This window comes from Glandiceps talaboti, chromosome 15 (assembly GCF_964340395.1).
Source record: "Glandiceps talaboti chromosome 15, keGlaTala1.1, whole genome shotgun sequence".
Classification (NCBI taxonomy): domain Eukaryota; kingdom Metazoa; phylum Hemichordata; class Enteropneusta; family Spengelidae; genus Glandiceps; species Glandiceps talaboti.
In genome coordinates this window covers 14,645,181-14,669,725 of record NC_135563.1, presented here as the reverse complement: position 1 = coordinate 14,669,725, position 24,545 = coordinate 14,645,181, and the positions used below count along the sequence as shown (strand labels likewise).

General features: G+C 34.5%; 3 protein-coding genes across 3 annotated transcripts in view; 2 read left to right on the top strand and 1 right to left on the bottom strand.

The window, feature by feature from the left end:
* The first annotated feature begins 701 nt into the window (after window positions 1–701).
* The window catches only part of LOC144446975 (deoxynucleoside triphosphate triphosphohydrolase SAMHD1-like), a 367,634-nt gene continuing 343,790 nt past the window's right edge, over window positions 702–24,545 (top strand). The window contains exon 1 of the mRNA XM_078136843.1: window positions 702–706. The gene's annotated coding sequence lies outside the window, so the exon portion shown is untranslated. The remainder of the gene's footprint in view (window positions 707–24,545) is intronic.
* On the top strand, window positions 11,875–14,702 carry LOC144446620 (small integral membrane protein 8-like). Its single transcript, XM_078136424.1, has 2 exons — window positions 11,875–12,150; window positions 13,147–14,702. Exons 1-2 carry the CDS (start codon window positions 12,031–12,033, stop codon window positions 13,306–13,308), a joined length of 282 nt encoding a protein of 93 aa, XP_077992550.1. The 5' UTR covers window positions 11,875–12,030; the 3' UTR covers window positions 13,309–14,702.
* Window positions 15,267–24,545, bottom strand: part of LOC144446252 (uncharacterized) — a 75,958-nt gene continuing 66,679 nt past the window's right edge. The window contains exons 17-21 of the mRNA XM_078136004.1: window positions 24,289–24,497; window positions 23,095–23,260; window positions 21,793–22,174; window positions 20,655–20,735; window positions 15,267–20,001 (exon numbers count right to left, since the gene is read on the bottom strand). Of these exons, the coding sequence (XP_077992130.1) occupies window positions 19,881–20,001; window positions 20,655–20,735; window positions 21,793–22,174; window positions 23,095–23,260; window positions 24,289–24,497 (959 nt within the window). The 3' untranslated portion in view covers window positions 15,267–19,880. The remainder of the gene's footprint in view (window positions 20,002–20,654; window positions 20,736–21,792; window positions 22,175–23,094; window positions 23,261–24,288; window positions 24,498–24,545) is intronic.

Genomic DNA, 24,545 nt, shown 5'->3' with positions numbered 1-24,545 from the left:
ATACATACCTTCCCAATTGTGTATTTAAATGACTGGTAATTATCAGATATGCCGATTGGTTAAATTCATTATTGGACTTTTAAAAGACGAGATAAAGTAGCATACAACGAAACATTTTGACCTTGTTTGAAGTCTGCTGGTGTTCCACAATCTTGATTCTGTTGATACTGGTAAGAGATACCTTCACAGAAGACTTTAAGCACATTGCTGCTAGACTTATAGTCCCTACGGCACGTGAGTGATAGCCATGGCTATTAGGTTACGACTAATTACTGAAACCTCCTGAGGTCACGATTGCTATCATTGTTTCAATTCCCTTATAGAACGAGCGAATTTAAAATAGTGTTGTTGTAAATGTTGTTACTGATACGGAAACATCGCCGAAATCCCAAAATGCAATATAGAAATTGGCTTTCTTGATTATCATTAAAATTATAGTGTACTAGAACACGGCCATTACTTGTAATGAAATCAAAACTAATTGTTTGTATCCGATGACATAGCCTCAAAGAATCGGGTGGCTAGGTCGGGACTTTATTTTATTTAGTTTATCTTTTTAATTGTTTTTATTTTTGAGAAATATTGCTTCGACCCAAAACCAAACGAAATGTCGGTCAGAATACCCCTTCTGTAATAGTTTGATGAAATATGTACAGACATTACTGGGGAAAGCAAACATACGTGCATCATGAAGGTCAAGAAGGCAAAGAATTTCTCATATTTTTGTTTTAATATAGTCTTCGGCTTAAACTCTGATCTGTTGAGTTATCGGAAACACATAATTTTTGTTTTATTTTGACATCATCTGCAATATGTCCCTGCGTTAATTCAATTTGGACATGGACATAATGATTTGTGTGCGTGCATGCGCGTGCAAGTTGTATGCATGGCATGCTCTTTAACCTTGAGCATGTGCGCGCATTTGGCACGGCTTGGGCATATAATACAAAACTCGACTTGTCATAAAACACTGACACCTCTTCAGTATACCAATACAGCTGTCAATAACACTAAATGTATGCAAGTTTACAGGGACCATGATTTCCGAGGCAAATAAAACCGTTCATGCAAACGTATAAAAGTAAACGAAACACGTGAAAGCTAAATCAAGGAAGATTATAAGTAAACACTATTAAGATAATCTGATGGGTAAGCAAAGGAAAGACGGTTGAATGCGTAAGAGTCGGTTTCAAATTCATTATATGACTCGACTGTGTCCTTCAGAATGATGTTGACAATGTTGGAGAATACATGGTGTCGATTCGTCATGTGTTTAGCAGAGACGGCCTACAGCTCAAGGAAATGTAATATCTAGTAGAAAGATGAATATGTCATGGTTAAAACAGACATTATTATATCGCAGAAATTGCAATTAACCACGACTAAGGGCAGATTGTGATTTTTCGGTTTTAATTTTCTCAAAGTGTGTGAAAAGTTAATGTATCCGATTCTTATTGTTGTAACCCTTTCTCTTGCATATTCAATATTTCTAATACATTTCCCCCGAGGCTGTAAAATTCGCTTTGTTTCGCCTGTATACTGATATGCTCCAGGGACGCATAAACGGTTGTGTGTTTGTCATGACAATTAAGTCATCATATAAGTGTTCTCGGCTCGTCTTCTCACATCGGTCTAGCTATTAAACACATAATACAAAGGCAAACACTAATAGTAAACATTTATGGAATTTAAGGTGTTAGGTTTCAAAAGAAAAAAAAATGAACCGATAATCGAAAATCTGATCTCAAAAGAATTATTGGTGCCAGTTTTGTTCCCTGAAGCCAATCCGCTCATTACCTCGTAAATCCAATATGTGCAAGCCTTTGTTCCGCTTGCTGTGAGGGGGCGTTAGTATGTATGAACCCCAAGGTATCATTAGATGTAAATTCAATATGGTGCACTATGTCACAGTATTTGTTTGTATGCATTCCTTCCAGTGTGTATGCCTCGTCGTATCATAACTTATGATGTTAGATTTTTATAGGGCTGGCCTAGATTTCTTTGTCGAATTATTGTAGAATGCCAACCGGCATACCTTCGGGACATTTCTGGGGAGACACCGTGTGGTCATGGATCTTCTCTTACTTTTCAGTGTGATGTCCTCTTTTCCATGTGACCTCTGTTGTCAATGGAAAATTTCTATTCATGTCCTTAAAGAGTGATCAAATGTGGTGTATTCGTATGACATTGAACTGACATTGAATGTAAATCAGAATCAATCCTGCCATTTGTAGTACTGCATTTCTTAATAATCGGAAGATTGTCGAGGTATTAACAATGTAATTCTCCTTCCAAATTAATACATTTTCTCGACACGGGTAGGAATGTGTAATAAAAGGCTCAGAATCGCTGCTAGGAAAGAAAACTTCATTTTGAAGCTACGGAAATGAGTAAGTGTGCTTAGCTTTGAAATTAAATACTGAACAAAGATCTCAAAGAAATAGAAGTTGCGTATGTACTGAATACCAGGCAAGGTACATTTCAATGATGATATCGACCTAACTTCCTTGTCAATACTTATCCTGATAAAATTGTAAATTGGGGGGGGGGGGGATAAAAAAAAAAGATATCATGTGTGCTCTTTATCAATGAGCACACAAACATTATTATAGATGCATTTTTGAAAGTCTACAATATTTCAATTTTTAGTGAACGTAATAGATGAATCTAAAGTAAAAAGTAATCCATGACAATTTATGTCGAAAAACTTGGATTCCAACGTCAGCGCACATCCGGTTTCTTTTCATGCCATGAAGAATTAAACGGCATACCTCAACAATAGACGTTTCCTCCACTTTCTCCACTTCATGTGTCTCTTCATCATCGACGTCACAGTAAAAAGCCGATTATAGGTTGTTTATTTTCCAGTTAGTAATCTCAATTTACAGGCAATGGGGATGTCTATGTACATAGGGGAAATGGATCGACTTGTCGATATATTGGTGACAGCACGCTGGAGGTAATGTGTCCGGCATGATAACTAGTTGTCCGGCTATTGTTGCACAGGTATAAACCACGTAAACCTGGAAATTTTCGCTAAAACTTATTTTTGCTTCGCTGGAAAACTAAAACACACCAATAAGTAGTGACCAAGACGCATTCTTGTACATGACACACAATGTACCAGTCTGGTTAGTCTTAATCTACTACTTTTGAAAATATCTAAGTTTACAGAATTACGTAACAATCAATCGGTCATGTTTTACTAAATTCAGACAGACAGACAGACAGACAGACAAACAGACAGACAGACAGACAGACAGACAGACAGGGAGCCACACAGAGATAGAGACGTACAGAGACAGACAGACATCAGACAGACGGACGGACAGACAGACAGACAGACAGACAGACAGACTATACGTATCATTGTTGCAAATAGTCCTGCACAAATAAGTACAACAATGGCTTTGAACATCCTACTAAGTCTAGTGTTTGAACGTTAACTGTTGGGAGATGGAGAACCCTTGTTCCAGTGTTTGTCGTCAGTGTTACAATTTATTTTGGGCTTTGATACGAAACGTCGTGAGCCGTTTAGTGCCGATGTAGATAGATCAGTGCATAATTTGGATCCAGATTTAAACAGTCTTTATATGTTATCTAAGTTCACGGTTATTAGTATTTTCTTATTTGTACTGTTACCACCCATAGTGACATTAGACTGTCACTATGGCAAATGTGTATTTACACTTTCATTTTGATGTCACCTAACATATTATTTCAAATTTCGATCGGTGAATTATGACTGTCTTGTGAATGTCTTAGACAAGTTGAATCTGAACTAGTTGCAACTTGGGACATTTTTATCATATCAAATAACCAAAAATTGGTCAATTACTTATAAAAAGAATGATATCTTTTAATTAGGGGGGGGGGGGGTCACTATTAATTGTAGATAGTGTATGTAGTGGCAATTTTAAATTTCGAGCGAAAGCGCTATTTTGAATTTGTCGACAATCATGTTAAAACAGTAGTGGTTGTAACTGGAGTACCGTAAAACGACAAGACAACCAGAATATGTTCACCGACAACTAATAATTAGACATTTAATCTGCGGTCGATATTATCCATAAGCAGTAAAGAAACGGGTTGAAATCACGACGCCGTTGAGGGCGCTGATTTTGGGGTGCGGACTCCAAAAATCAATTTGATTTGATTTATCGTGTATTACAGCTACATTTACCCACACGTAATACACTGTTTTTCGGGGTGTACGATATTATGAGTAGGTCATTGTAGCTAACGAAACATTTCACACACAAAAGTTCAAGTGCAGCTTTAAGTATCTGTGTTATTGGCGGAGAAACATTTGAGACAACCCAATACGAAAGGCTTCAATGATAAAATGATTTGAAATTTGGTGGAAAATATTCGTCCAAAGTAGCATGTTCCGGTGGTTTTGAGACATACGGGCAGATACTGGATACGGGAGTATTTATAAATATGGCATTATCGTTCACGTCTTCCCATCAAAACAGACGAGGTTCATTAGATTGCTTTTCTTTTGTCGTGTCCAATAAGTATCCTGGGCAATATTTGTTCGGTATACGAGCGTGACTGTACGGCTTGAACACAGGAAATATTAATGGCTTTATAAAATGTTCATCTCTATGAAACTACCGGTAGGGAAATTCAAGGACATACTGGCGTCAGTTGTACCTTGCGGCTTTTGTTCTCAATGTTACAGCTTTTTCGTGATCCAATACTTTACATTCGGTAAGTTTAGGCATTTAGTTTTCGGCTTTGCTTTATGGTTTATGGAGCCGGATATTACAATGACGACACTAACAAAACAAATGAAATTTGAATAAGTAGGTTATATCTATTTTTCGCAATCCATACTTCAATCGGGTTTTTTCGACATTTGTATTTGGTGATGATGAAATAATTGGAGAAAAAGCGAAAAATTTGTTTATTGGAGAATGAAAAGTGAGTTGACAAGGTTAAACCCTTTGTCATGATAATATTATTGTAACTATGGTGTAGGTCTCGATGTCGTGATCCGTTACTCTACACAAGCCGTATTTAAATTATTAGTCTTTGAATTCTCGCTGGGTAGATTTTTCTTTTCCTTTGTAATAAATTATTTTTTGAAGCATATCCTTTCTAGCGACAGGGGATTGCTATAGTAGTTTAATGTAACTTAACAATTTCCAGATTACACTAAGTTCTATTCCGTCATGACATACAAGGGAACTCTAGTATCATGGCGGTAAATAACACCGTAAATTTAAACAAACTGATTCAGTGTGTCGTTGTCATATCTCAAACTATGTTGTGAGCGTCAAAGTGTGGAAATCGAAAAATTGCTTTCAAATTCAATTCATAGTTATTTTCACTTTTCGAAATGAGTACTCGACTTATGAGAACTCATATTGTCCGAGACAGTTCACTGAAAAGTGCAATTTACTTTGATGTGAGGAGGGTTACCCAACACACAAATTTGCACATGCGCTGTGCCAATACTATGCAGATTTGATAAAGAATGGTAAATATACATATGCTCTCATCAAGGTAGTTATATAGTATGAAATCTATTCTCATTTCCTTATCTATATACTTTTATCATACAAAATTGAACGTATGTTCTGAAAAAAAAAATGCAATAAAAATGGGGGGGGGGGGGGGAGTTCCCCGAATTATGTAAGAAGTTGGCTAACTCAAAGTTAATGCACTTTTGAAACATTCAGATGTACACTATTTTTGCTTCGATTATTATGTTGGGCAAACATAGCAAGTACTTAATTATACCACACCTATTTATTTATATGGTGACACCAAATTGAAACTTGTTTCACATTCATTGTTCTGTGACTGTCTTAGCCTTAGCAATTATCCAGCCTTGCCCCATGGTAGTTAGCAGACATATATATGTATTAGGTGAACACTTAATATTCACTCCGAATGATTATTACCTTCAGATAAATAGTAATTAATATTCATTGATCGTATAATACATACGCATATTTGATAACTCCCATGATGCAACACTAGATCATTGCTCGAACAACAGCCGTGAAACAAGTTCCATCTTGGCAATCACGTGAAATTTATGTGAAATTATAAAATGGCTCTCCAGAACCAAAAGTTTATGAAAAAAAGCTTCATTTCCTGGAGGGGCGTTCCCCTTTAATTCTGTAAAATGCAAGTACATCATTTAATTTATCTTTTAATATAAAACCCACACATCTATTTTGCGTAGTGTATTTCTCAAGTCAGCAAATTGCTGAATTAAATAGACTAAAAATCAATTTCGACATCAAAATCGAGAAAATAGGATTGTATTCTCATTATCTTGGTTGAAATAATGAGTTGCACTTACCCCAATTTTAGTTGAAAGTCAGAGTTGAAATCGAGAACAAAACCTGAAATATATGAATGATTGTTTTAACAGCCACGTGCACTGTACACTATTTTACCCACAATACCCTCTGGTTCGTACTCTCGCACATACGCTTCTTCCCACCAGGATACATGGTTTTATGAAAACAGTTTGTCATTTTCGAATGTGGTGAGTTTCTGAATGCTCATTTTCATCGGTTCAAATATCAATGATATTTTTCAATAGAAAGTTTCTTGAAAGGGGGACGTAATATTTGCAAGGACAATACGAAAATGTAAGATATTTATTTCTCTGGATAGTTATACTAATAGAATTTTACATGTTAAAACTCTCTATACAAATTGACCACCCAAGTTGGTGATTATATCGAAAAGTGTTTCATTCAAATCACGTGTTTCATTTATTTTCATTTGGCACATTTTATCCAAAATATGCGAATCATACTTTTGGTACATATTATTCAAATTCATTTGTTATTAGAAATAGTTCTTCTCTCGAACATTATTAGAATAAGGAACATCCCCGTATACACATCACAGAGAGAAAGAGCTGCGGGTAAAATATTGTACAGTGCTAGCTTGTCATTCCTGTAATATTGTTCGGCCTCCAAGAACCATAGAAAATGTGTCATAGCCTATTTAATATTGGAGACTCAAACTATACTGGCTGTTTTTCATTTGGGGGTTTCAATGATGAAATATCAAATACAAATTTGTCCTATAAATCACCAAGGTAACATAAATTTGAAATCAATCCAACGGCTATAATTGTATCTTAGATACTCTTAAAAAGTCATGAAGTACAACACAGTGATGACTTACACAAGATAAAATTTAATGTATATTTTCAAGTCGTAGATTCGCTGTGAAGATTTGTTATGAAAATTGAGATATAAACAGAGGATGTAAGAGTCACCTTCCCGGTTTGTCCTACATCATCGAGATACACTGCTTTCTTTGACTGTCACTGCTTTTAGCATTATATACGTGAATGTACAAGAACTAAAATAGAATTTCTTTGAATTCTGCCATACGGAATAATACACATACGGAATAATACACATTTACTCACCAGAGGGCGTGCTGTGTGTCTAGTGTTTCACTTTGTACACGGCAGTCAAACAGACATACAGATAAACAGACTGGAATAGGCAAGCGTTAACGAGATAAATCGGATACTACTGTGTCAGATACAACGTTAGAGAAAGATATATAAAAGGCTATCGGACGGACACACATTGACGAGAGAGAGAGAGAGAGAGAGAGAGAGAGAGAGAGAGAGAGAGAGAGAGAGAGAGAGAGAGAGAGAGAGAGAGAGAGAGAGAGAGAGAGAGAGAGAGAGAGAGAGAGAGAGAGAGAGAGAGAGAGAGAGAGAGAGAGAGAGAGAGAGAGAGAGAGAGAGAGAGAGAGAGGAGAGAGAGAGAGAGAGAATTATTAATGGAGATAGAGAAATAGCGAGAGGCAAACACTGAGCTAGGGGTTGATCAGAGGAGAGGGTGAAAGAGGCATATACAGACAGAGTGAGTGAGTGAGTGAGTGAGTATATTCAGAATTAGCAAATTAAGCGTCCCTGGAAAGGAGAGACGTGAGTCTGTCTTTAACATTCGCAGGTGTTCAATCCTTTAGTTGCATCATTCTGTTCTAAATCATAAATCATTTCACAGATCCTTTTAAATGTCAGAATATTTGATCGAATTGTAGTTTTTCAATAGTCACTAAAATTCTCACTAAAGTGCCGCGTAAGATAGAGGTCTTATTACGGTTCTAGTAGAGATTTGCATGTGCAGGAAATATTTTATTGCTCACTATTCTAAAATATTACCGCAGTCTAGAAATAAAGAAAACTTGAAATCAAAGTAAAGGTTATGCGGAAAATAGTCTGGCTGCACAGAGATAATTTAATTTCAAAATTGACGGTTTCATTACTTATAATCGCATGTTTTCTATAAAATATGTTGACAATACGCCATAAATACGAAAATCACCTGTTTGCGCATTTCACTGTATATAAATGACATCATACATGATCGGTAGATATGTGTTCCCATTATTGTCGGTCTATCTATTTGTCGGTATGTATGTACGTATGTATGTATGTATGTATGTATGTATGTATGTATGTATGTATGTATGTATGTATGTATGTATGTATGTACGTATGTATGTATGTATGTATGTATGTATGTATGTATGTATGTATGTATGTATGTATGTACGTATGTATGTATGTATGTATGTACTACATGTATGTATGTATGTACGTATGTATGTATGTATGTATGTACTACATGTATGTATGTATGTATGTATGTATGTATGTATGTACGTATGTGTGTATGTAAGCTTATGTATGTATGTATGTATGTATGTATGTATGTATGTATGTATGTATGTATGTATGTATGTATGTATGTATGTGTATGTGTGTGTGTGCGTGCGTGCGTGCGTGCGTGCGTGCGTGCGTGCATGCATGCATGCATGCATGCATGCATGCATGCATGCATGCATGTATGTATGTATGTATGTATGTATGTATGTATGTATGTATGTATGTATGTATGTATGTATGTATGTATGTATGTATGTATGTATGTATGTATGTATGTATGAATCAATGATATGGATGTATGATATGGATGGGTGAATGGATAAGACCCACGTACTTTCACATTTTGACAAACACCACCTGTTTGATATTTCCACTGGCAGTCGGTATGTACATTAAAGTGTTTAATACAACTCGGTAGGTAGACTCTACAAGTTAGTGTTCCAATAGATTGAATGTCAAAGTAAGGAAACAAATTGGACAAATCACAACATGATATCAACATTTTTGTACTATTACTAAAATAAGACTAGCTGCATGCCCTAAAGTAACCTGAAATCCCCCTAAATAGTAAACAAACACTATGGACATGTTTACAGAACATAGTTTTATTTCAAGTGGGAGACTTGCAGAGGCAAAACGCCCCCTGGCGGACATGGTGCTGTGGCTAGCCTAAACATAGTTATGGGTCTCCAGGCGCCGTCATAAACTGCAGAATGACGATATTCTATTACCGTAAAGGTAAAAGGTTTGCAGTAGAAATATGATAAATACCACAATTAAATTTTATCATGCACCGAGAACGACCTCAATTTCCCGACTTGATTACTGCCGCGGGCTTGAAATCATGGTTCACTCATTGTACAGTTGTGTCAATGACATTAACTGTACGAAGAAAGGAAATGTTTGATAAATGAATTACTTAAAAAATGTGTGTAGATTCTAAAGAGTTACTTAAAAAATAAACTATGGTATCACTACAAACATACACGCGCACAGGCACACCCACACTTAAAATACATCCACCGACACACACACGCAAGCACTCATACATACATACATACATACATACATACATACATACATACATACATACATACATACATATATACACATACACTATATATATATATATATATATATATATATATATATATATACATATATATATATATATATATATATATATATATATATATATATATATATATATATATATATATATATATATATATATATATATATATATATATATATATATATCCTTAAGCATCCTTTAATATTCTCTTGCTGATCCAGATACGCTACTAAATGTGATTATTAGATGTTTTAGTTGAGCTGCACGAGACATTCATCGGAAACATTTTAAACTTTCAAAATGAAATTTTGACCCAAAGTAACCAATTTTTTTTCCGACATGAAGATTTGAGAGGGTCGCGCCTTGCCAATCAATATAACATGTTACATGTGTAAGTATGAGCCCCACCCCCTCCATGTACACACACGGCGCATGTAGGTTTTCAAAATTCACTGAATACTGAATCTTTAAAAAAAATTGCACGGTATTGCCATTCAATTCAATTCAATTCACATTACGAAAACGTGATGAAAGATGTTTTTTTTAAATAAAGTATTTCAGATTCCAGCCTTGCACGCAACTTTTCTCCTTCTCAAATCTTCGGTTTCTTCTAGTTTCATCATCAGATATATAGCATTCAATTGCAATTAGAAGATCAATAATCTCTTACTTATGCCTCGAAGTACTGTGCAACTAGCTTCGCGCTCCGTTTCATGTCTGATTACGAAATGAAATTGTCTGAAGTTTAAAGTTCATTCTGGTGATCAAAGTTTGGTTCACATAGTCATAGAACTACTATATTTTCTGTTGAAATTAGCTGTCTAATGCCCTCCACGATCCGATATATAAAAGTATATTGTTTTGCGACAAACGATGGTGCAACCACCGCGTTATAGGAAACATATTATTGTTTATGAGTTAGAATATTTCGTTTGTCAGTGAATTTACATCGACATAAAATGTATGCCCATGACCAGGTGCACCGTATACGACCAACATTTCCGTCGTATTCTCATTCATCATGCACCGAAGTTGAACTCGGCACCTTTACTTCCTAACCCCCGTCAGCATAATACATTTACAGACGACAATAAGTAGTCACTCTCGTGGCAGTTTGGAAATAAAACTTCACATTTCATTTGCTGTGTCTTTTTTGAGTTTATGTAGTAAATTGTAAAATTTTTATTTTCTGTATAAAATCGAGATAATTTGTCGACAAGCTTAAGTCGACGTCGTTTCTTACTTTGACCAGTAAACGAATTTATATTTCATTTCACTGAAATTCTAAAATTGACATTGTAAGGTATTCAAGGTTACTTTCATTTAGCTTGTAAAAAACATGGATTAAGGTATGTGGATATATTAAGATAGAATGTGCCTCGTGGCCAATTTCCACGAGAATCAAAATTTTCCAACTTGAAATTTCTCCGATGAAAATGTGTTCCTAGTTGTTTTGAGAATAATGAAAAATGGGGGTATAAATCGCCCCTTTTATTTTCTTAGGTACTGGATGTGTCTCAGTGTTTTTGTTACATTAGGCCTACACGTGGTGTATACAGGTTCTAACTTTGCCATATCGATGAATCGAAGTTCATGATATATGATTATAGCATGATTATAGAAACAAAAATCAGCCGACATTATTGACGTCAAGAAAATCACTTTGAGAGTGGACCTATATTTATTTCCGTGTCTGTGTCTGTGTCTGTGTCTGTGTCTGTGTCTGTGTCTAGTGTCTGTGTCTAGTGTCTGTGTCTGTGTCTGTGTCTGTGTCGTGTCGTGTCGTGTCGTCTTTGTATTTGCTCCTGTCCTATCGCATCAGCACTCTGAGAGCGCATACGAAGTGAAGTAGAGCAAAACACCAACAAAAACAAAAGAAATTTACATGATGTCTTTGGTGGCGCTATATAGCAAATTGGGGAAATGCATTGTCCTCGCGTTAGACTCGCATACGATAGAAATTTCTTCTATTCGTGAAGCTTGGTTCGTAAAAGATGAAAGTCCTATTACCTATCGCGTAACCTGTCAAATGCAGTAAAAAGATTATCAAGTCACACCACACAAGTATCGTAGAACACAAAGACATCTCGCGAGAGTGTAGAGGTCAAAGGTGAAGTCCTGAATTCACGCGAAGATTACATTGCGTTGTAATTTGTTTACATGCATGTACATCGATGAAGTTAAAAACACAGTTGACCAAGCTAGGAATGTGAAACTCATCAGACGTTTACGGCACTTTACGAACTAAGGCTCTTGAAAGCGTGTACATTACATTATAACTACAATGGCTGAGAAAGACAGCAAACGACCGGCGGCGAATCAACACCAGCCAGGTGATGGTTTCAGAGGAGTACGAACTACATCTCTTTTCCGGGCTGTAAATTTTGAACTCTTCGTCAAACCGGTAAGTACAGTACATCAGTGTTGACTCAACTTGACTAGGTGATATATTGTGTACCCCACAGTCGCAGGAGTGCACGAGTGGGGGGGGGGGGTGTCATGCTAACAGTGTAGGCAATTGGCATTATCGCAGAATGTGGTCTAAGGCATAATTTGTCAGACTTGTTGCTACAAGTGTGTTGAGTACATTTTGTAAAATGCAGTACATACACACATATCTTCATCAGTGTGTCCGCTAATGGAAGACAGAAATTGTTGTTGTAGGTCAAAATTATATAAACTACCTTTTTTTGTCAGTCATCACACAGTAAAGGATAGGAAGACAAATTTTGGTAGGTCACAAGAATTGCCGTGTGTCATCAATGGCATGTCAATTTGACCATGGATGTGTTGGCTTAGATGGCACACTGATCCTCATACAAGCAGGAGAAGTGAGCTTTAGAAGCTAATGTAACAGAGACACATATCTAAAACTGTTGCTGCAACATATTGATATTAATGAATGTTGATGTAATTATAATAGTCAATGTACATGTAGGATAAAAAACTAAATTCTTTTACTTTTTTTTTTTTTTTTTGGGGGGGGGGGGGGGGCTGGGCTTGAGCCATTTTAGCTCTCATCCTACATTGATTTTACTTTTAACGGATGTTGTGTACCCCTAAATGCAAATATTTCTTTAAAAACTGTCAAATTTAGAAAATGAAGAATATTGCTATAGTTAAATGCATGGCACTAAAATAAAGTAAAGTGTCAGCTAAAGAATATTTTTTACTCACTACATACTGACTTTATGTTCATAGCACTACATACTGATTTGAAATTGATTGTGTGGTTTGAAGTAATATTCAGTTTTGGCCAATTTAGTTTGTGTCTATCCGGCTAGATAGCCAATAGCTTACTTTCCATTATAACTTAGTCCACCAATTGTTTGTAGGTGTGAGTTTAGTAGTCTTGAGATTGTAATAATAATTGAATCTATACTATTTTATCTTTCCACAGAACAAAGTGGTCATGGCATTTGGACTTACGGTAATGACTGGTATCGTGGTTTACTTTGGGTATATGAATGCCATGGCAGAGAACAAAAAAGATCAAATATACGTCGCCTACAATCATGATGGTTCGGTGGAAACTAAACGAAAAAGCTCAAAATGGGACTAAGGTTGCATCGCAGAACTTTGAATGTTACTTCTCTCTCTTTCTGGTTCACTACAGTGGATCATAGATAAGTGAACAACACAGTAATTGAAGAACTGTAACCAAACATGCAGTGGGTGGTGCAAGCAAATCTGGTTGTTTTTCTATGTACATTGTATTGCAATCATAGACAAGGGAAGTGGTATGATTTGATTCCAACTCAGACTCAGATAGAGAAAGGTTCTGCAACTAGTCAATTTGATATCACAAAGTCAATGAACCAGGCCTAACCAAAGACAATCGGGTATTCAGACATTCTGGTTTTCCACTCTATCTTCACTTATCGTTCAATATAGGGTTGCACCAAAATCAAGCATTGAAATGTAATTTTTGTTTTGGAAAGTCATTTTTTGAACAATACAGGTGTTTAAGGTGTAAAGAGTTTTGAAATGAAAATGTGGTGCACAAAGGACAGACTATTATGTGAATCAGAACATGCAACTCTGATTTCTTTTTGACACAGAAAAGAAAACACGCAGACCATGTCAATGTGAGATACTGTAAACCCAGATATTTTCGTTACTAAAAAATTTGCAATTTTACAGTCTTCAGCAAGTTCTCAAAGACTAATTTATACTAACTACCAAACTGGTACATTGTGTTCATATAGAAGAAGACATTTTAGTCACTAGTTATATGATGTCCAGCAAAATATGCGAAAAGAAGTCTTTAGCAAAAATTTCCAGGTTTACAGTAAACCTACCATAGTTTTAGCCACATTTCTGTTCATAGTAATTTCTTTTATTATTTGCCCCCAAACAGGCAGTGCTCAAATAGGGGCTATAATAGGAATGACCCATGTTCATCCATAAAAAAAGGTGGTTGAGGTAGTTTTTAGTTTTAGGATTCATTTGCATAATTAATGATTTTGGGAAACTAGGCAATATGTTTAGAAGGGGAGCAATAAATTTCATATAGATTGGTATATGTATTTTTAACAAAGCATACTTCAAGTGTAATTTGGTATATATACATTGATGGTAAGAAAGGATAATAGGAACAGTGATCCTAACCAAAGATATTTAGTTTACATCTCAAGTTAGTTTCTGTAACAAAAGTTCAGTGAGATCTCAACAGGTTCAGTTCTGCACATTTGGTGTTGAGTGACAAGACAAACATACAGTGATTGTCTGCGTATTATATATTCTGATAAAGTTAGACAAACAGGAGATCACACTTTATTCAAATCAATTCACAAAACTTAACTTAAAACATATCATAACTAGGCAAAGTCTATAACCTTGCGTAGGGTAGATTCATTTGTGACCGGCTGCCTGACAATGATATTGTAGATAGCGCCCTCCGCATGGAGAATGTGGATGCATAGTCATTGCATCCTTGGGTAAAACCAACCCCAACCCCCCTCCCCCCCCAAAAAAAAAAAATTGCATAGTATGTAGGACATGCATGCGTCCTAGTCATTGAGCTGAGCAAGCTAGCTATAAAGGAATTTTCCATTATATTTTTTGATTTAATGGAAATAAACTTTTTGAATTGAATTGAATTGAGTAAAATACGATCTAAAATTACTATCTTACATACTAAGTTATGATTTTGTCAAATTTTGTAAAATTGTCAAGTTATGTGAATGTTAAACATCTTCAAATAATAGACATAAATAAAATTCGCACATTTTTTTAGCATAGTTACTGTAGAAATATTGTCTTTTTTTCATATTAGTGGCTGTAATCATTGTTTAAATGGGAACACTACTTGTGTGATTTCTACTATATTCACCATTTCAAGGGTATGATAAAATAAAGGTGATTTTCACACACTACATGACACTTGCTTTCAAATGCCTCCTTTTGTCATATGACATGTTTTATACCAACACTCATCAACGGTTATCAACAGACACATCATTTGTACAGAAAAATTTACAAAATGTAGTTTATTGACAAATGTATAAAGCAGTGCTTCGTTGGGACAAATACAATAAATATTACATGAAAAAAAAAATACCCAAATGAAAAGTGAATGGTCAACAAAAGTCAGCTCAAAGGGTTCTAAAAGATGAGACGAGCTTTCAACCTGTTAACAGAGCAGTCACAACAGTTGTGACATGATTTGCACAAATAGCGCCACCTAGAGGCCAATAAAGTTTCACACTTGTTTTTACTTGGTACTAAAAACGTACATACAAAACCAAAATAGCACACATAAATACCATAACACATAATCCCCCCCCACACACACACACATTATTCTACATAATCTTGAGTGTTACAACTTTGTAAATCAACATTGCAAATTCCTGGATAGTCGGTGTCAACTGTATAATGATGCTAGGGTGTCTACTTCTTGTCACTATGGAATGCCACCATAAAATCAACCAAACATTTGTGGAAAGCAATTTTAAACATCCTGCTTCTTAATAATTCTAATGATGCATGTTATAGATTTTGCCCACATTCTATATTCAACGCTGACTATATTTACCACATTTGAAATTAAGAGTTACACTAGTAATTAAACTTTTGCTAAAAATACTGTATGACCATGAATACAAAACAAAACTGGAAAAAAATGCCAATTTTTAGTTCTTTCAAAAATAGACAAATCTGCTTTTAAAAAGTGATAATTCTGAAAAAATCCTTTAATTATAAACACATCTCTTAACATAGATGACATATGGACAATTTAAAAAAAAAGAGAAGAGCCTTTTCTACAATTATGTAAACCTCAAAAGACAAAATTTTTAACCAAACAAAACTAATTTCAAAACTCAGAATCATTCATTTGGTCATTAACTGAAATTGTAGTCATTGCTTGAATCATTAGGTGTGATATAAAATATACATCTGTGTCTGTGTTGACAATTAACATTTCATTTGTACATCTACATGTGGACAAAAACTGTGTACGCTTGTGTTTGCATGTATGTGTTTATGTATGTATGTATGGATGGATGAATGTATTTACATATATGTGTGTGCATGCGTGTTATAAGACAGTCAGATAACTAAAAATAGGTCTAATTATCCAGTTGCAAAGATCAGAAAAAAGAGTTGCAACAGTTTGTACAGCAAAACATGACAACTGTTATAAGCAGTAAATGGGTATATTGCAATACATAATATCAAATTTTCTGAACACATTTACTCCAATTTTTTGATGTACAGCCTTTTTAGACATCAGTCTAGTCAGGAAAATGTATATCTACGAGTTTAAATCTTAGTGTGTTTTTCTAATACCCTCTAACAGTACAGTGGAAGTTGTTTTTTTTATTTGAATAATGTATGGCACACAATTTAACATTTGGTGAACTACACAACATTTCTAGCTATAAATAATTAAAATTACACAAGTTTTTGTAAAAAATATAGCTTTACAATTTTTCTGACAAATATTTGTAGGCATTTTAAGTAGAGCTTTTATCCACATTTTTGGGGGTCATGTTTCATGTTACCATAACAATGGCTGTCAACTAATAAGTTTTTTGTTCAGTTTCTCAATTTGTTCTTTTGACAGCACCATCAAATTACGAATTTAAAGTAATCATTTACACTTGAAGGAATTGCTAATATACAAACCCTGTCATCCACTAAAACCCCAGCCCAAACAAAAACTCTCTTTGTGTACTCTATACAAAAAAAAAATATTGATGTGTATGGTACAATACTCTTTCTACAAATAGACTCAAAAAGTAAATAATTCATAAAACGTAAAGATCTTATTTTTCTTTGGTTAATTTTTCTCCTGCTGTGTGATCCCAAAATGTTATTTTTCCTAGTTCTATTCCGGTTCCATTCTAGATCTACTAGTGTTATTTCATCCCTCTTCTACTTTTCTGAGTATTACTCCCTGAATATTTTGGTATACCTTCATAGTGCTATGCAATTGTGGAACCATGAAACATGGAAAAGATCTGTGTAAAAGTGTAGCACCAACTTGATGTACATGTTGAATTATGTTGACCATACATGTGTTGTGCTTATATGAAAATTCCTGCGAAGAATTACTGCACAGTAATTTGTATATGTGTCATCTGAGTAAGGGTTTACCATAAATTTCATCCCGATCAAATTTGTAGCTTGTAAATTTTGTAGACCATAAATATGAAACAGGAATCAGATATATTGACAAATAAATTTTAAATTTTATATGGCACTAAAATACTCAAATACATCCTAGCTTTCAACTCGAGTCCTCAGATCTTCAGGGATGTGAAGTTAATGCTTAGCAGAACTTGAGTCAAAACTGATTTATTCATGAATTTTGGTGTACTACAAATTTGACATTTATTTATAACTATATCATCAGCATGGATCAGTTTTTTATCATAATACTAAATACATGCCCTTTTCATTCTTTTACAGACAGGCGAGTTCGTTATCTGTGTCATACCACTGGAATGTATAAATAAATTATGTTCTTGAAGGAAAAAGATGAACTTATAGAATCTACATATTGAAATAAGGAGTACTCTGGCGGGAACTGGCACAACACAGGTTTGACTGAGATGTAAGTCGCTTGCTTTCCCTAATATCATTATGAAATCTGTTTTTACTTCGACCACCATTTTCTATGAAAATTGGGTGAATGGCAGTATAGGTTGAAACAATCTGATGTAAGAATACAGCTTGATTTTCCTTATTTACCTCTATTTCCTTCATTTCTTGTTTGTTTTAGATTTGTTTAGGTCCAGGCGTGTCTCTTACTTTTGTAGGAAGAGGCACTCACTCCTGGAACAAAAATATTTAAAATAAATAAAGAACAATAAATTATGAAATTGAGTCATATTCTTACATCAGATTTTAATCAGACTGAGGTTAAAAGTGATATTTCATGTCTAGCCTGTGATAGCGACGTAACCTTTAAAGGAATGTAAGTGGAATTATGTCTCTTCCAAGACACGTGACAATAGTCCATTGTAGTACACCTCTGATGATACTGACGAGACGTCGACGAGATTCACTTCCAATTTTTTTGAAATTTCATTACTAAGTTTACCCAGAGTCCATGAACATTCATTCTCATAGTGGTAATATGTTTACCAACATTAAGCACACAAGATAGTTAGGGATATAAACTTCCAAACTTCCAAAACTAATCTTGTGACTTCAACAGAAAACGGTGGATTATCAGGGGAAATGTGGGGTTTTGTCAAATTGACTATTACCACATTCTGTCTTGCTTTCACTTACAGACATTAACCAAGGACAACTAAGCCAAATATATATATATATGTTGACTTGTGGAAAAATAGCGAAGACTGTGATATAAGAATTAAAGAGAGAAAGTGAAAGGTAAGGTTGATATTTACAATCATTGTTCTTTGCTTGGTTCATTGTAAAATTGGTTACTGCAGTGTCCCCTTCATGACTTTTTACTTCATTGTTGACAAAATATTTCAGTGCATCTAGTTAACGAAGCACAAGCTGAGTTTATATGCTGTATACTATAAAGGCCAAATAAAACAAATAATGTGTTTCCGATCACCCAACCCTAAACAATTTTTTTGTATGCAAAGAAGTAAAATGGTAACAATTTACTACTATTTCTGTGTACAACTTCATGCCCTTTGCCTCATCTGTAGTCACTTTTTAAAAAATTGTATTCCAGATACAAACCACTCCTTTTTTGACTATAACAGTACATTCTGCTTCATCTATTTAACTTATAATTGTGTTCATTTACTTCTTCTACACCTCATCAAATTCTCACGGACGTATTCTGACCTGACGAGCATCTTATCTTAATTGGGATAGAAATAATTTTAAAAAAATTTAAAAGTAAAATAAATAAAATTGTGACCTACCTACCCACCCTATATTATGAAGTCATGTTATCGGAAACAAACATTTGTGTAATGTAAGTCAACACATGCCTTGGACGGCATTGAAAATTGTTCATATGATGTTATGACCACAGTTGATGGCAGGATGGGGATTTAGAAGCACTGTAATATGTACACTAAATTATGTCATCAAATCAAATATGGACTGCATGCTCAGACACAAAGTACTAGGGAATTATCTGGAGCTATTGGTAAAATAAACCTCCTATTTGTTGTTACAAACAATGTAATTTATCATCACATTTCCCATGATGCAATATTAAGGATATTCAAGATGGCGGCGTTTGAGTTCTGCCGATAGAAAGTGAAATAATATTACCCCCTCCCCACAAAAACATATGAACTCAGCTTATGCCCCATCAAAAACTGGGTGTAAGTGGTACAAACTTGTTTAATAGCACAATCACCAGGATTTAATGATCACATCTTTAATAAAAACAATGTAAGTACTTGAAATAGGAAAATTAATATCTGTGAAATTTTAACTGGTGTCCTTCTCCCATGTCACATTTCATCTTTGGAAAATTGACACTTTCCTCCTTATAAATATGAGCAAATATAAAATATAGATTTCGGATGCCATAAAATTATTGAACACGATTGGTCTTCATCACTTGTAAATACACAAAGTCCATTGTTTTTAGTCTGTGATAAAATAAGACGAGTTTTTAGCAAAAAGTTTTTACAAAGAACAGAAATGTACATCTTTGGATTGTGTCTTTTTTTATGACTTCTAAAGTGAAAATAACATTGTGTAGAGAAAGAATTGTAAAAATGTGATAATGATAACAAACACAAAAAATTTGGCAGCTCCTGAGCTTCCTCTCTTCATAACCCTCATGGGATTTAAAATTCTGTAAAGAAATGATGAAATAATTGTCAACAGCTATTACTTTCTATCACGCTGACACTCATATTCTCACATACATGTACGTACGTACTATAAACCTGGATTTATTACGCTAGAAAATAAAAAGTCACTAAAATGCCTTCTTTTACATGAAAACAATGTGCAAGTCTGGTAATTAGTAAAAGAATTAGTGTTTAAGAACTAGGTGAAGACTGTAAAATCATGAAAATATTTTATTTTACAGTATACTGCACATACACACATACAAACTTACCAATTTTACATTGCATTTATTGAAATGGAGTAATAACAGTATTTGCAGCCTAGGAACTTAACTCTTTGAGCAGGATGTTTTTAGGATCAATGTGTTCCTGAATTTCAAATTGGAACAAACTAAAATGATATATATCACACTTAAATAATTATCAACATTCACTTTGACAAATGTTGTTGAATGACAATGTTCATATTAATGCAAATTAAAAGATTCCTTGTCCCCAAACTAGTCAATATGCAATTGGGCTTCAAAATTTGTCTGTCAAATGCTTAGTTGAAATGTCACCTTTCCAATGTCAATTGCTGCATGCAGGTATTTACAGAAGTTCACCTGCAAATGCCAGTAATTACTGACAACTTCCATTCTTACACAGTACTTACTTTTTTATCACTACCACAACAATAGTTGATATAAGTAGAATCTTCAGGAATTTTTCTAATTGTGAATTTAAAGAATAAGACCTGTAAAACAAAATGTGGGAAAGTCAACATTTCAGTCATCATCATATACTTAGTATCTCATCCTATGTGATTCAATAGACAGTGCACATCACATCACATCAAACCCATGCAATAATTTCCCAAATATGGTAAGTGGTGCAAGTGTATGGATCACCTTTGTTAACTCGTCTTGTGTAATCATTGAAAGTACATCATCATAAAAGTGGAATAAGGACATTTTCTGAAGTCACAGCTATACTTACTATCTTGGTTATTCAACAAGGTCAAGGGTACTAAAAGTGAGTCTGATGTTGATGGCATCAGGACCATTGTGACCCAGTTAGTGCCACTTGTCATTTACCGACAAAAATCTACCTTGTACATATCAATTTAGTCTGACTACATGTGTAGTTACACACAGGGATTCATACACTTGGATGTCCACAGCTGTATATCTAGTCAAATTGATGTTTGGGTCTGCTCCCAAATGTGGTCACGACTTCAACTTATTACTGTAAAACCTCTTGGTAACATGTACAATGTCTAATTATTGGTATTTTAACAATTTTCAGTTAATATATTGATGGTTGTCTGATCCAAAAAATAATACTCCAGGTACAACTAGTGCAGCTTTTACTGCTACATAATTGTAATAGCAATATTAAATGGTAGATCACATGACTAGAGACATTTCATAAATTTAAATTATTCTATTTCAACATTATTATACATTCATAGTAAGGAGCAAGATCAATAGTTCAATGTAGGATAAAAAACTTAATTCTTTTACTTTTGGGGGTTGAGCTATTTTAGTTCTCATCCTACAAAAATGATTCTATTCTTAATGAATCTGTTTGTACAAAAAAATATCGCCAAATTGAGAAATCTTTTGAAATTTCATTACTAAGTATGAACTCAGAACTGATTTGAAATTGTGTTGTCTGAAACAATTTCAATGTTGGTCAATTTGGTTAGAAGGGGGAGGGGTTTGAGATGTAACTAAAAGAATTTAGCTTTTTATCCTACATTGAACTACTGATCCTCACCCCTAAGAAATATACAGTGTTGAAAGACTTACATTTCCTCTCCATTGAGCAGTTTGCCTCTTTTATGTCCAATCCCTTCCAGCACATTCACAACTCTACCACCTAGGGGTTCATGATGTCCCATAGCTCTACGGACCCACTTATCTTGTCTCTTTTTATCTTGTTGCTCCTCCAGCTGGTCTTGAGGTGATTTGCCTTCATGATCATAGTTCCTTTTCACAATATGTAAATCACCTTTATTTGCATAAATCTCTTCCTCCTCCTCAAAATCCTCCTCTTTGTATTTCTTTGCATAAAATTCCTCCCCTTCATCATCATCCAATGGGTTCATAGGCATATCTTTAACATCATAGAAGTTACCATTGTCTGGTAGCTCTGTCACTCCTTCAACTTCCCATAGCCAGTCTGGTACACCTGTCATATCAAAATTGTTATCAATACTTCATTTTGTTATTGTGCATACTTTCATTTAGGTTGGGGAACCCCAGAAGACTTAAAAGCATTGATAAAATGGTTGAAATGTATAGTTTTTACCAGATTTCATTATTTCTGACAGAACAATGAAATCTGGTAAAAACTACAAATTCCAAAACCTACATCTGTAATGTCAACAATTTTATCAATGCTTTTATGTCATCAGTATTACTTGTTTTGATTATAGTTGCATGCACACACTTTTAGTGTTTACACTGTAAAGTAATCTCATTATCTTGAGAAATACAGAGAGATAAGGTAATTTGTGATGTCATCACCAGAGATATTCCCATAAAACCCTATCAGGAAATTCCCAAAATAGCTGGACATATGCTAAGTACAGTAGAGCTTTTATACCAGATTTTGAAGTTGAGTAAGTTACCATGGTGTTATCTTATCACCCAAAGGCATATGTAAGTTGCTGTAATAGAAGTAATCCATTCAAGGTAGAAATAAGTCTGACTGGACTTTTCCATTAAGTTGATAGCAGTAATCAATACAAGTGTACTAAAGGCAGAAATAAGTCTGACTGGACTTTTCCTTTAAGTTGATAGCAGTAATCAATACAAGTGTACTAAAGGCAGAAATAAGTCTAACTGGACTTTTCCATTAAGTTGATAGCAGTAATCAATACAAGTGTACTAAAGGCAGAAATAAGTCTAACGAGACTTTTCCATTAAGTTGATAGCAGTATTACAAGTGTACTAAAGGCAGAAATAAGTCAACTGGACTTTTCCATTAAGTTGATAGCAGTAATCAATACAAGTGTACTAACGACAGAAATAAGTCTGACTGGACCATTGTCTATAGAGGGCAGTATATAAGTTCCTAAATCTACGTCAACCTGTATGACATCATACCTTTGACTTCATCTGTATCAGGATGTTTCCTAGCAATGTACACGCTGGTAACATATGGAAACGGATTGACTTGTTTCAGCTGCACAAGACGAGCTCTCCATAGACCTACATCGATGACACCACAGTTACTAAATGAATTACTGTAAGTTGTTACATCAGGACCAGGCTAGGAAAGAACAAAGATTAAATAATTAGTAATTCCTGTTTAAAAAAAGAACATATCTGGAAGATATACAGTAGATGTTTGATTTGTGATTTGTGATTTGTTATTTGTAGAATGATGGAAAATGTGTAACTGGTAAGGATCAAGACTTCATGAGGAGCATGGGAATATTATACAAGTGAGTAATTGCTCAAAATGTTAAAGTGGCCATATGGATGAGGATTGGATATTTCTTTTGGATTTTTAATTTATAAAACAATTTTATCATGACTTCCTATTTGAAAAATTGATGTGAAACAACACATACCAAGTCTGTGTTTGTAACTCAATACATTGTAAAAAGCTAAAAAAAAAAAATGTGTAAAATGTTTTACACATTTATTAATTTTTTTGCAATTTATTGAGTTGCAAACAAGGACTTGGCATATGTTGTTTCACATTGATTTTTCAAGTAGTAAGCCATGATAAAATTGTTTCAATTTATAAATTAAAATTCCCAAATAAATATGCAATCCTCATATATATGGCCACTTTAAGCATACTTTACATACTTTATCTTCAAGGGACTGTTTTATCAGCGTTCTCTATGGGAATATCATTTGATATTGGCATGTACATAATTAACTTGTCTGCTAGCAAGTAAGTTTTATAGTGTCACTCTCCACCATACTACTTCTACAATATGGACAGTTTGTTTGTACCGGTAATGGTACATTATTATGTAGAATGAAAATAAAGAGAGACAATCACAGTTGAACAGTCAATATACTAATCAACCATTGGGCTGTATAACATGAAAGGTCTAGTCGCTGTTTCCGCATATTATGCGGAAACAGTGGTTATGTTCATTTAAGTGAACCAACGACTGGATCTATCAGACTATGGGCAAAAATACATCATTATGCTAAAGTGAAAATTACTGCTGCAACACAATACTCAATACAGACAAAATCTGTCAAAAAACTAATATTTACTGTTTTAGATGACAGATGACAATTATCATGTAGAATGAAATAAAACCGACAACTTACCTTTCCTTTCTTTGCTGCTTCCTGTTCTATAGACGGCACTGTGTGTGTAAATTTCATTATGCGACTACAGCGTATGTTTCCATAAGGATCAAACAGAGTGGCATTGAATTCCAGCGTTTCAACCTGTGGATCCTTCTGTGGCTGGTTAAAGCTGATTTTGAACCTGGCATGATTGTAATTTTGTGTTTTAATTGGTTTAAATGACAACTCTGCAAAGTCAACCAGAAAGAATGGAAGTTAGTTTCTATATTACTTTA

Coding starts and splice junctions, on each gene's coding strand:
- LOC144446620 (XM_078136424.1), top strand. CDS start 12,031: ATGGCTGAGAAAGACAGCAAACGACCGGCGGCGAATCAACACCAGCCA. Junction 12,151..13,146: donor TTGAACTCTTCGTCAAACCG/GTAAGTACAGTA, acceptor ATCTTTCCACAG/AACAAAGTGGTCATGGCATT.